The sequence below is a fragment of the Bufo bufo genome, chromosome 2, assembly GCF_905171765.1.
Source record: "Bufo bufo chromosome 2, aBufBuf1.1, whole genome shotgun sequence".
In the NCBI taxonomy this organism is placed as follows: Eukaryota; Metazoa; Chordata; class Amphibia; order Anura; family Bufonidae; genus Bufo; species Bufo bufo.
Window position 1 is genome coordinate 129506009 of NC_053390.1, and position 13848 is coordinate 129519856.

The following is a 13848-nucleotide window of genomic DNA, read 5'->3' on the forward strand; positions in this document are numbered from 1 at the left end:
CTCATGCTGGGTGAGAGAAATATCTCGGCAAAAGACAACTTTTCCCATTTTTTTATACAAAGTTGGCATTTGACCAAGATATTTATCTCACCCAGCATGGGTATATGTAAAATGACACCCCAAAACACATTGCCCAACTTCTCCTGAGTACGGCGATACCAGATGTGTGACACTTTTTTGCAGCCTAGATGCGCAAAGGGGCCCACATTCCTTTTATGAGGGCATTTTTAGACATTTGGATCCCAGACTTCTTCTCACGCTTTAGGGCCCCTAAAATGCCAGGGCAGTATAAATACCCCACATGTGACCCCATTTTGGAAAGAAGACACCCCAAGGTATTCAATGAGGGGCATGGCGAGTTCATAGACATTTTTTTTTTTGGCACAAGTTAGCGGAAATTGATTTTATTTATTTTTTTCTCACAAAGTCTCCCTTTCCGCTAACTTGGGACAAAAATTTCAATCTTTCATGGACTCAATATGCCCCTCACGGAATACCTGGGGGTGTCTTCTTTCCGAAATGGGGTCACATGTGGGGTATTTATACTGCCCTGGCATTCTAGGGGCCCTAAAGCGTGAGAAGAAGTCTGGAATATAAATGTCTAAAAATTTTTACGCATTTGGATTCCGTGAGGGGTATGGTGAGTTCATATGAGATTTAATTTTTTGACACAAGTTAGTGGAATATGAGACTTTGTAAGAAAAAAAAATAATTTCCGCTAACTTGGGCCAAAAAAATGTCTGAATGGACAGAGGGGTGAAAATGTAAGGACAGAGGGGTGATCAATGACAGGGGGGTGATCAATGACAGGGGGGTGATCAGGGAGTCTATATGGGGTGATCACCCCCCTGTCATTGATCACCCCCCTATAAGGCTCCATTCAGATGTCCGTATGTGTTTTGCGGATCCGATCCATGTATCCGTGGATCCGTAAAAATCATACGGACATCTGAATGCAGCCTGACAGGGGGGGTGATCAATGACAGGGGGGGTGATCAATGACAGGGGGGTGATCAGGGAGTCTATATGGGGTGATCACCCCCCCTGGAAGGCTCCAGGGAGACGCCTGTATGTGTTTTGCGATCCGATCCATCTATTAGTGGATCCGTAAAAATCATGCGGACGTCTGAATGGAGCTTTACAGGGGGGTGATCAATGACAGGGGGGTAATCAATGACAGGGGGGTGATCAGGGAGTCTATATGGGGTGATCACCACAGTCATTGATCACGCCCCTGTAAGGCTCCATTCAGACGTCCGTATGCGTTTTGCGGATCCGATCCATCTATCAGTGGATCCGTAAAAATCATGCGGACGTCTGAACGGAGCTTTACAGGGGGGTAATCAATGACAGGGGGGTGATCAGGGAGTCTATGTGGGGTGATCACCACAGTCATTGATCACGCCCCTGTAAGGCTCCATTCAGACGTCCGTATGCGTTTTGCGGATCCGATCCATCTATCAGTGGATCCGTAAAAATCATGCAGACATCTGAATGGAGCTTTACAGGGGGGTGATCAATGACAGGGGGGTGATCAGGGAGTCTATATGGGGTGATCACCACAGTCATTGATCATGCCCCTGTAAGGCTCCATTCAGACGTCCGTATGCGTTTTGCGGATCCGATCCATCTATCAGTGGATCCGTAAAAATCATGCGGACATCTGAATGGAGCTTTACAGAAGGGTGATCAATGACAGGGGGGTAATCAATGACAGGGGGGTGATCAGGGAGTCTATATGGGGTGATCAGGGGTGATCAAGGGTGAATAAGGGGTTAATAAGTGACAGGGGGGGGTGTAGTGTAGTGGTGCTTGGTGCAACCTATTACTGAACTGCCTGTGTCCTCTGGTGGTCGATCCAAACAAAGGGGACCACCAGAGGACCAGGTAGCAGGTATATTAGACGCTGTTATCAAAACAGCGTCTAATATACCTGTTAGGGGTTAAAAAAAACACATCTCCAGCCTGCCAGCGAACGATCGCCGCTGGCAGGCTGGAGATCCACTCTCTTACCTTCCGTTCCTGTGAGCGCGCGCGCCTGTGTGCGCGCGTTCACAGGAAATCTTGGCTCACGCGAGATGACGCCAATCGGCGTTAGAGTGACCTGGGAGCGCCGCAGAAATTACGCCTTTCGGCGTTAGTGTGACGGTAAGTGGTTAAATAGAATTTTTTTTAATCTGCGAGGTATTTGTGAGTGAGTGACACCCTGTAACGGTATAAGTGGAGGCCTAGCCACTAGCCAGTGGCCACAATACAGTCTGTGTGGGCCTGACACACACGGGCTTGCAACTGTGATTAGATCACAGAAAAAGATTAAATATAATTTTTTTTTTATCTGCAAGGTATTTTCTGTCACACCCTGTATGAATGGTGTGCACACAGTACTGTCTGTGACTGAGCCTGCAGCCTCTCACACACGGGCAGGCAACTGCAATATATATATATATTAAAAATAAAATAAAAAAGCAGACTAATGTACAAGCCCTGAAAAGGGCTTTTTGGGGTGCTGTCAGGACTCTGTCCTTACTGCAGATGAGTCTGTGGACACAGAACACTGCCCTAGCTAACGCTTTCCCTATTGAATCAGCAGCAGCAGCAGCAGCAGCACTGTCCCTCCTCTCACTGAGAATGCAGATTCCGAATGAATCTAAAATGGATGCTGTCCAGGAGGTGGGAGGGTCTGGGAGGGAGGGTCTGCTGCCGATTGGCTGGAATGTGTCTGCTGACTGTGAGGTACAGGGTCAAAGTTTACTCAGTGATGATGTATAGGGGGCGGACCGAACATCGCATATGTTCGCCTGCCGCTGCGAACGCGAACAAGCTATGTTCGCCGGGAACTATTCGCCGGCGAACTATTAGGGCCATCACTATTCCTGATAAGTGGCCTGTATCACTCGTTTGTCATCTGATTTTATCAGGATAAAAGATGTAGGATAATTGCCAGCACATCTCCCTATGTATTCAGGGGTATGCTACCGATAATCAGCAAAACTGATGCAAACCAGTGCTGACAGATGTTTTTTTTTTTTGCAGCCCCTTCAAATACAGAAATGTGACAATGCGACCTCCAGACCAAACAAGGTTGTGCACTCCTGGTCTACAAAGTGAACAAACCTCTGAAAGATTAATGGAGCCGGTGGAAACTTGCAATTGTATTTCTACTAATCATCAGACGTTACTCAGCAGTTTACTTCCCTACACAGATGGTTATTATAGAGTCTATAGGTGTCAGTGCCTCGCTACTGTGTATTCTATAGGTAAGTCCTGATGTTTAGGGTCCATTCAGACGTCCGTAGTGTATTGCGGTTCTGCAATACACCCGGCCGGCACCCCCATAGAACTGCCTATTCTTGTCCAATTGCGGACAAGAATAGGACATGTTCTATTTTATTCGGGAGACACGGACCGGAAGATCGGGGCTGCGCTTCGGAAATGCGGTTGCGGACACCACACTGTGTGCTGTTCGCATTACTTCCGGCCTCATAGAGAATGAATGGGTCCAGATCCATTCCGCAACATTGCGGAACGGATCCGGACCCATTCTAGGGACGTGTGAATGGACCCTTTCTCTCCGTGTCTGGTAGGCAAGAATAATTGATGTTTTGGGTTATTTTTTCTTCCACTTTGTTCTTGTGTCTCCATTTTAAAGACAACACAAATGTGACCTAGTCACTGGTAATTAGGACATCTTGGTTATATGTGAATGTGGCCTATGGCGTGATCTGTAGTAGTAAGTGTGATCTTTGTGCTGCTCAATCTATGGATCTGAATCAGTCCTCTGTATTATCTTGTCTATCGATGACCTCAGTTTTAAAGTTAATAAATAAAGATGAATATTGGATATTAATCTTCTTTCCCATAAATTCTTATGTTCTCTTTTATTAAAAGAAGGTACAGAGCAGAAGCTTAAATTGTTATCATATGATGAGACCAGAAACCTAGAAATACAACCATAAGCAGCACAGAGATAATGGTAATAAAACCAGGTACACAAAGATATAGGGGTGGAAATAGAGAATTTTATTGATTTGATATGTTTTTCTTTTTGAGGGGACAGATGATCTGATTAGCGTTGAGTGAAGCGAGCTTCAGATGCTATATCCAAAGTTGTTTCGTTCAAAACTTCAGATTAATACTGTACAGAGATTTGTTTCCATACAGTATTAAAATGTATGGGCTCCAATGAGTCGAAGTTAGTTATGCGCGAAGTCATATGTGACTTCGTTGAAAAACTTCGGTAGTTTATTTTTAAAGTGGAAAACCACATTAAAACTTGAAACGGCTTTGGTTCTGAGGCACTAGTCGGAACCGAAGCAGAGTTCAGTTTCAAGTTTTAAAGTGGTTTTCCACTTTAAAAATCAACTACCGAAGTTATTCAACGAAGTCACATACGACTTCGCGCATAACCAACTTTGGCTCATCGGAGCCTATACATTTTAATACTATACAGAGATGGATCTCTGTACAGTATTAATCTGAAGTTTTGAATGAAGTGACTTCAGATGTAGCATCCGAAGCTCGCTTCGCTCAACACTAGTTCTGATGTATTTTCTATATCAAAGTCAAGGATATGTTACGTCCATTGACTTTAATTGATTCAGGGGAAGGCGAAAAAACCCCCGTGTAAGGGGGAAAAATTCCTTCCCGACTCCACTTAGGGCAGTCAGACGTTTTCCCTGGATCAGCTATTATTAATCCAGGGGAAGGCGAAAAAACCTCATTGAGCCATCTGCTAATTCAGCCACAAATGAGGAAAAATTCCTTCCCGACTCCACGTATGGCAGTCAGATAAGTCCCAGAATCAATTACAAAATAATGTGTCCCCAAATAATGGCCAAATAATACTTTTAATTAGACTGGGTGAATTTGTAGGGAAGGGCAGCTGTGTTGATCCAGAGGAAGGTGAGAAAAAAAACCTTCTTTGACATCTGCCAATTTGTCCTGATATAAAGGGAAAAACACTCCTTCCTGATTCCAGATATGGCAGTCGGAAAATACTCCCTGGATCAAATGCCCATATACTTACCTATATCCTATGTAGAAGCTCCAGGAAATGCTGACATTTATCCTGAGCTCACCGGACCTAGCTGGAAGACGGAGTCCGCATCTTGAAGAGTCCTCGGGGATGAGCCAGAGATCAGAGGAATCAGAGCCAAGAGACTGGGGCGGCAATATGATGATGTTCATGGCAGTAAACCAGCAGAGAGAGGCATAGTCCGGGGCAAGCCAAGGTCTGGTACACAAGCAGCGGGCAGAGGAGGCACAGGTCTCTGGGCTGGAGGAAAGGGTTCAACCTACTGTGTCCAGCTAGGTGACAGGAAGGAAAAGCCGGACACAGGATGAACAGCTGGTTCATTTTCCGACCACTCCAGATGGCTCCTCTTTAGATCATGCTGAAAGAGAAAGAAGTGTAAAGAGATTTAAAAAATATATAATTTTATCCTCTCCCTTCTCCCTATATACCCTTCACATTCACATAAACCTGGGTAGGATATCCTCAACCCCAATATAAATATTTCTGCCATAAGATTATGAGTCTGTATAATGAAATTGAGACCTATATACACTCGCCTAAGAATTATTAGGAACACCATACTAATACGGTGTTGGACCCCCTTTTGCCTTCAGAACTGCCTTAATTCTACGTGGCATTGATTCAACAAGGTGCTGATAGCATTCTTTAGAAATGTTGGCCCATATTGATAGGATAGCATCTTGCAGTTGATGGAGATTTGAGGGATGCACATCCAGGGCACGAAGCTCCCGTTCCACCACATCCCAAAGATGCTCTATTGGGTTGAGATCTGGTGACTGTGGGGGCCATTTTAGTACAGTGAACTCATTGTCATGTTCAAAAAACCAATTTGAAATGATTCGAGCTTTGTGACATGGTGCATTATCCTGCTGGAAGTAGCCATCAGAGGATGGATACATGTTCTCATTCTGTTTATGCCAAATTCGGACTCTACCATTTGAATGTCTCACAGAAATCGAGACTCATCAGACCAGGCAACATTTTTCCAGTCTTCAACAGTCCAATTTTGGTGAGCTTGTGCAAATTGTAGCTTCTTTTTCCTATTTGTAGTGGAGATGAGTGGTACCCGGTGAGGTCTTCTGCTGTTGTAGCCCATCCGCCTCAAGGTTGTGCGTGTTGTGGCTTCACAAATGCTTTGCTGCATACCTCGGTTGTAATGAGTGGTTATTTCAGTCAACGTTGCTCTTCTATCAGCTTGAATCAGTTTGCCCATTCTCCTCTGACCTCTAGCATCCACAAGGCATTTTTGCCCACAGGACTGCCGCATACTGGATGTTTTTCCCTTTTCACATCATTCTTTGTAAACCCTAGAAATGGTTGTGCGTGAAAATCCCAGTAACTGAGCAGATTGTGAAATACTCAGACCGTTCTGTCTGGCACCAACAACCATGCCAAACTCAAAATTGCTTAAATCACCTTTCTTTCCCATTCTGACATTCAGTTTGGAGTTCAGTAGATTGTCTTGACCAGGACCACCCCCCTAAATGCATTGAAGCAACTGCCATGTGATTGGTTGACTAGATAATTGCATTAATGAGAAATAGAACAGGTGTTCCTAATAATTCTTTAGGTGAGTGTATATTAAAAGCAGCAGTTAACGACTACTGTTCAGTAAGGTATTTCTAAATGTCACTATACAACCTGCATTTACTTGTACAGGACAATAAAGCTCAGGCATCAAACACCTACAGCATCCACATCTTTACTTGCTCGCAATTTTTTGCATAAGATTCCAATTAAAGGGGACAATTCTAACTTTGGTTCTACTTATCATGTGTAAAATACAAAGGTATTTATGCAGTAAGTCTTCACTTACATGGAGAGGTCTAAAGGGAGGCTCCGCGCTCCTCATCTCCATTTCCTCCCAACAGATGGTTTCGAAAAATAGGTGGGCTCTGATGTTTTCTGACACACCCAAGCGCTTCTCTGGGTCTTTCTGTAGCAGTGCTTTAATTAGATCTTTCAGGTTTACATCCAGCCATGGTGGAAATGTTGGCTGCTCGGTGGTAATTGACTCATAAACCTTTTTCCTCTGGCGGCCACTGTAAAATGGGTAACGTCCAGATGACATTTTGGACACAAGTATCCCCAGGCTCCACCAGTCCACTGCTACAGTGTAAGATTTCCCCAGGTGCACCTCTGGGGCCATGTAACGGTATGTTCCTGCATGTCCATAGATCTTACTGGACGCAGTCAGGCCGTCTTGTGCCAGCCCCAGGTCTATGATTCGAATGTGACCATCTGTATCCAGCATGATGTTGGCTGGCTTGATGTCTCTGCAACGAAAGAAGAACATTTCGGGTTTTGTCTTTGTCCATAACTACAACGCTCATTTAAGGTTGACACTGAGAACTAGAATAGACTGGAGGGAGGTCAGAAATGCAGACAGATGACACAAACTGTAAGGATATATTCACATGCAGCAGATTTGTTACAGAAATTCACACAAATCTTTTATGTGTGAATATACTCTAAAGAGAATAATTAAGATAAAAGAAATAAGATACAGGATCAGTACTTCTCCAAGTCTTCTATTATGTTAATCATAAAAATACACAGCAGTAATAATAATCTGGGCAGTGATGGCTATTTACTGGTGGAGATCATCACTGAACCTGACCGATCAGATATCAGCTTTCACTGGACAGGGATTATACAAATAAAAATGATTAAATTAAAAAAAGATCTTGGGGCAAATTTACTAAGGGACTTGCAACCATTTTAGTCAAAAAAGTCCCCTTTTTAACTGGTCGCATGACAATATTTTTCCGTGTGGTCGGTTTTACGTCGTGCTCGCCAGTTAGGCAGGACGGGGGCGGAGCAGGGGAGTGTCTGGGTCCGTGCCCGGGTCAGAACTCCAGACGGAGCAAATATACCAATACTTACGCCTGGAAACAGACATAAACGTTGGCAAAACACTACACCAGGCAGGGGCTGGCATAGTTTTTTTAACCAGGCATAAGGACTGCCATAGATGTGCAAATCTAGGGCATCTGAAGGGGGAAACTAAGACCGGTGTAAAAGCTGCTCTTAGTAAATATACCCCCATGTGTCAGAATGGCTGCATCTGGTAGTGGCTCTTAGGCTACTTTCACACTGCCGTTCAGAGCGGGTCCGTCTGATGTCTGCTCAGACGGATCCGCTCCTATAATGCAGACGTTTGGATCCGTTCAGAACGGATCCGTCTGCATTATAGTTTAAAAAAATTTCTAAGTGTGAAAGTAGCCTGAACGGATCCGTCCAGACTTTACATTGAAAGTCAATGGGGGACGGATCCGTTTGAAGATTGAGCCATATGGTGTCATCTTCAAGCGGATCCGTCCCCATTGACTTCCATTGTAAGTCTGGACGGATCCGCTTGTCTCCGAACGGCCAGGCGGACACCCGAACGCTGTTAGCAACGTTCAGGTGTCCGCTTGCTGAGCGGAGCGGAGGCTGAACGCTGCCAGACTGATGCATTCTGAGCGGATCCGCGTCCACTCAGAATGCATTAGGGCAGTACGGATGCGTTCGGGCCGCTTGTGAGCCCCTTCAAACGGAGCTCACAAGCGGACACCCGAACGGCAGTGTGAAAGTAGCCTTAGCCCCATTAAAATAAGGAGAAATATATGTATAGGAGGGACGCTAAAACTAAATAACAAATCTTTATTATAATGTTCAAATAAGAAAAAGGGGGTATCTACCCACACTGCAACTAGCAGCTGAATGAAGCGATGAATAATCACTAAATTGTGGGACCTAACAGACTACTGACACCGCTCAGAGAGGGGTATGTGCATGACAGTAGTATGATAGGTGGGTTCTACAAACTAAAATCACCAACACTAAGGGGCATGACACCACCTGGGCATGTGTCTGAACCAAGTGGGGTAATAGACAACCGGATAACTAGCACCAAGAATGTAGCACTAGATATCCCAGTATTAGCAGTGAATGGCAGCGCACATAACATCCACTGCACTAAATGACTTCAGGTGCTGGACTTCAGGTACCATACGTGACGGTGGCAGGAGAGTCGGTGGTTGTTGGCACACCAGTTAAACACAGCGGCCCTCATTTATGCCTTAGTCCAGCACCTGAAGTCATTTAGTGCAGGGGATGTTATGCGCGCTGCCATTCACTGCTAATACTGGGATATCTAGCGCTACATTCTTGGTGCTAGTTATCCGGTTGTCTATTAACCCACTGTATACCATTACATTCCATCTCAATTTTGTTATTTCCATTAAAATAAGGAGACCTGAACTACAGGATCAGACATATCCCATGGGTATCAGTTTGGCCCTGAGACTATAGAAATACCATTCCTCTTACCGATGGGCGATGCCATGGCCGTGGAGGAACTGGATGCCACAGATTAGTTCTGCTGTGTAGACCCTGAAGAAGACAGGAGAGTGTTAAGTATCAATGCCATGAACTCATTCTGTATGTGTTATAAGGGAAATATCATCTGTAATATAACTGCTGACTGTATAGTAAACCTGTATCACCATAGACCGCCAGATACTAGATATTAACCACTAAACCGCTCTAGACCATGGTGAGCAGTATATGAATATTATCACCCATAAATGTAAAAAAAAGTTATGATATAATACATTAAGAAGTTGAGAAAGTTACTGTTATCGGGGGGAAGTTTTACACTAAGAAACCCCTTTTCCCCCCGATCTTCAGGACATCTTCTCCCCTATATTTTCCATGTAGCTCAGGATCAGTTACCGCACGATCTTGGTGCTCAGCGTGTTGTTATCAATCAGATCCTTCAGGCTGCCACCGGACAAATACTCCATGATGAAATAGGCATGGCCCTGTATAACAAAGCACAAGATTATATTGAGGGAAACATTTTCTAATCAGTCATCTGTGGTATAAAGCAGAATATAGAGCTGTGATCCCCGGTTACACACAGCATATATTTTATCTGTTATGGAGAGAGGAGCAGGGAGACCCCTCCGTACCTGAGACTGCAGTGCGGCATAGAGATGACACAGGAATGGACAGTCTCTGGCCGCCAGGAGTATCCGCCTCTCTCGCTGTAGGTCTTCTGCATTGTCCTCTTTGATGATGATTTTTATGGCCTTGTCGGTGTTTCGTCCACGGACAGATGCCAAGACCACTTTGCCAAAGCCGCCCTCACCCAGCACCTGATGGAAGTCAAACCCGCTGATGGAAAGCTGGGGGTTGGATCGGGGTGTTACAGCGGTGCTGGGGCCTGAAGGGTTAAAAGAATATTACACAATATTAGTTTATTTGGAAGAAATGTAATGAGAGAAGTGGAAAATATGAGACCAGTCGGTATTCCACTGCAAAATGAATTTTATCTGAAGTGTGTGATATATAGTTTACAGGAAAAGTAAGTGAACCCCCTGAATGACCTGGACTTCTGCACTGACTACTAATAACATGTAATCTGTTCTCCAAGTCACAGTTATAGACGAGCACAATCTGCACTAATAACAGGAACAGGTCAGGGGCAAACACTGGGGGCTTCCAAACATGAGCCTTTTAACCCCGTCACACTCAGCAATGTATATTTACGGTGTTAAGAGGGCACGAGGTATACTTTGCAAGCTTAGAATGTTTTTATGAATTCTACGCACGACTTCCTATGATTCAGGCCCCATGCACACGACTCTATCCATTTTAAGGTCCACAACTCCCGGATCCGCAAAATATGGATGCGGTCCATGTGCTGTCCGCATCTTATATGCAGACCCATTGTTTTCAATGGGTTCATGGTCTACATTTTATGGACATAGTCTATCTTTGTGAAGAACGGACAAACGGATGCGTAAAGCTCAAAGATAATCCATGTCCTATATTTGTCCACAAAATGTGTAGTGTGGACCCGTTAAAGTCACTTGGTCCTCAAAAATGCAGATGCAATAAAGATAGCATTTGTATTTTGAGGATTTGCCATTTGCGGTCGTGTGTATGAGGCCTAACATGTATGCCAGACTGAAGGCAAGTCTGTCAGCAACAAGATTACCTATGGTTATTAGGTCTAGAATTCGTCAGAATGGCTTCTTGGCAAATAATCTAAATCTGATTGGGAGATTTCTTTTTTATGAATATGCAGGCAGCCCTTCTAATTTGGGGGTTGGATTCAAAAAACAAATTAATAAAAAAATAAAAATTTAAGTTTCAGTTTAAACCCAGTTTATGGAGCAGAATACACTCTGGTGTAATACTTCATCTACACAAGGAGGGGTATTCTTATTTTAATAATTATATTTTTTAATTTAGAGAATAGAAAGTCATACAATGTTTTAATATATATTTATTAACATTCTCTAGGGAGACCTTTATTATATCTGCACAATAGCCTCCCTCTAAAGAAAAAAAAGATGGCGTCAGTCATGTGACCCTGAAGCCTGTCCTGTCCAGATATCTGACAGGTGAACAGTAGTGTATGGATATACCGCACATATGTATACAGTATATACAGTATTACTGCCTGCAGCAGCATCTCATCATGTCTGTCAGTGTCTGTGTAGAAGCACATCTGCCATTGCTCTCCCTGTCTCCCCTGTATATGTTGTGTTAACTTTATTAACAACCTAACAACATCACCTACAGACATGTAGCCATGGAAACACACACAGTGAAGAAGTTGTAATATCCACAATGGTTTCTACCATTAGTCCTATGTAGTTATCCCATGTGTGTGCAGACCCAGCACATACATGTCATGTAACACTGCTGCTTACTGAATGTCAGTGGGGGGTGATATGACTGAGGCCATGTTTTCAGTTAGGTTACAGATGCATTACACAGGATGGACTGATTCATGGGCTGTACCATATTACTGGGCAGATAGGGGTCAACAACCTGATATAAGAAACGTATGTAAGCAAAAGTTTAAATATTTGAAAATTCTATGATTTCTTAATATGTAAACAAATAAAGTTAAAAAAATGCCAAGCCATTAAAAAAATTAAAAATGCCAGCATTGCAGTGTTTCATGGAGAATAAAGACTTGGCACTGAAGTAGGACCGCTGACAGCGATTCCAGGAGGTACTCCACATTTTCCATGCTGTGCTCTCCATTCTCCACTTCCACTTTTGCTGCTGCAATCCGTGTCTGAGGAAGGTGTTTGGACCAAAAACGTTTACAAATCTATAAATTTCCCAGTGGATTGTGCCAATAAATTCATCAACTTGGTCATACTTGAGTGCAAAGTCTTTATTATATCTATTATATTATTATATGTATTAAGCTCCGTCTGTTCCTGGCAAGAAAAAAGTGCATTTTCCTGCAGCCACCACTAGGTGGAGCTCAGTGCAAAGAGATTACAATAGCTTTCCCTTTAGCCAATGGTAAATGTATACACTACTATCCACTGAGCTCCACCTAGTGGTGGTTGTAGGCAGCCAGCTTTGTAATATATTATGTGAAGGGAAACAGAAGACTTCTCAGTGTATTTCTCTCAGTCCAATGCTGTAAATACAATAAGAGATATGGTGATCAGAACAAGCACCATATGTTTTAAACACATGTTCCAATAAAATGGGTGAGACAGAGTACGACTTTTTAAATCCATTTAAAAAAAAAATCTAATTACTTCCGCTTCTTCATAAATGTATCAGTAATCTGGGCCGTTATGTTTTTCATTCTGTGCTGCCAGGGAGTGTCACGGAAAAGGGATGGGGTATACTAATTTTTGCTATGAGGCCCTGGCTATAAATAATGCCCCTAGCTATGAATAAAATATATATATAAATAATGGTAGAATTGCATTTTACTAATTCTTTCCCACCATTTTTAAAATGCATTATATGGAAAATTAAATGGTGGAATTAAAATTACAATTCACCCACAAAAAACAACCCCTCATGTGGCTATGACGATAAATAACAGATCTTTACAGACGAAGTTTAAATAAATAATTAAAATTTTGCTGCCCAAATTGGCTTGGTCCTGAAGCAGTTACAAATGAAGTGCCCCAGATACCTGCTCTTGGCTCCTCATCCTCCAACACTCTGGCGTTGGGTCCAATCCTCTTCTTCTTGATGTTCTTCTCCAGGCTGTCTTCTTCTCTCTTCCTCTTTTCATCTCCTTCCTTCATCTTCTCCTCTTCCTCTCTCCTCTTCTCCACTTCTTCTCTCCTCTTCTCCTCTTCCTCTATCCTCTTCTCCTCTTCTTTTTGGTCGCTGGACGTCATTCTCCAGAAATCGCGCAGAGCAATCCAACCTTCTTCCACACGTGGCAGACGACAGTTGAAAAGTGAGTGGCAGTTGAGCGTGTGCCTGTCACATGACCTCAGGACAGTGCATGGAATCTTCAGTTGGCACCTGCTGTGTTGGTGCCCCATGTACCTGCTCTGCCCCATACAATGTAGTGTAGACCTCATGAGTGTCATCCAGGGTGTAGATGGGAAGAGAAATTCATGGATCATTTCCCACTGATAAAATATTATAGAACAGAAGATTGGGCTCATATAACAGGACTCAAGGAAACAGGTCGGCACTTCACCTTTAGGTGCACGCTGCACGGGAAAGGAGCAATCTCCAGTAGATACAAAAGATAAATCCCAGCAGCTGTGTCTTTCAAATAAGCTTCTTTTTTCTTTTTTCTTCATAAAGCAGAAAGTCCTACAACCAGGACGCGTTTCGGCATGCAAGCCTTTTTCAACAGGTACATCCATAAAATAAATCAAAACTTATATATAGGGTCTAGTTCAGCCCATTCATGACGTCTCCACCCAGTGGGTGGTATTTTAAATGAATAATTAATCAATCAATTAATGATAGCAGGTGAAAAACAAAGCAACATATGTCATGGGTTATATTCTACCTTATTGGAGAATCTA

The 13848-nt window shown here is 43.4% G+C and overlaps 1 protein-coding gene across 1 annotated transcript; it reads right to left on the reverse strand.

Moving 5' to 3' along the window:
• Positions 1-5294: 5294 nt before the first annotated feature.
• On the reverse strand, positions 5295-13104 carry LOC120990736 (protein kinase C delta type-like). Its single transcript, XM_040419644.1, has 6 exons — positions 12990-13104; positions 9994-10247; positions 9755-9843; positions 9350-9412; positions 6852-7311; positions 5295-5393 (listed from the first exon to the last, which is right to left on the reverse strand). Exons 1-6 carry the CDS (start codon positions 13102-13104, stop codon positions 5295-5297), a joined length of 1080 nt encoding a protein of 359 aa, XP_040275578.1.
• Positions 13105-13848: the final 744 nt, after the last annotated feature.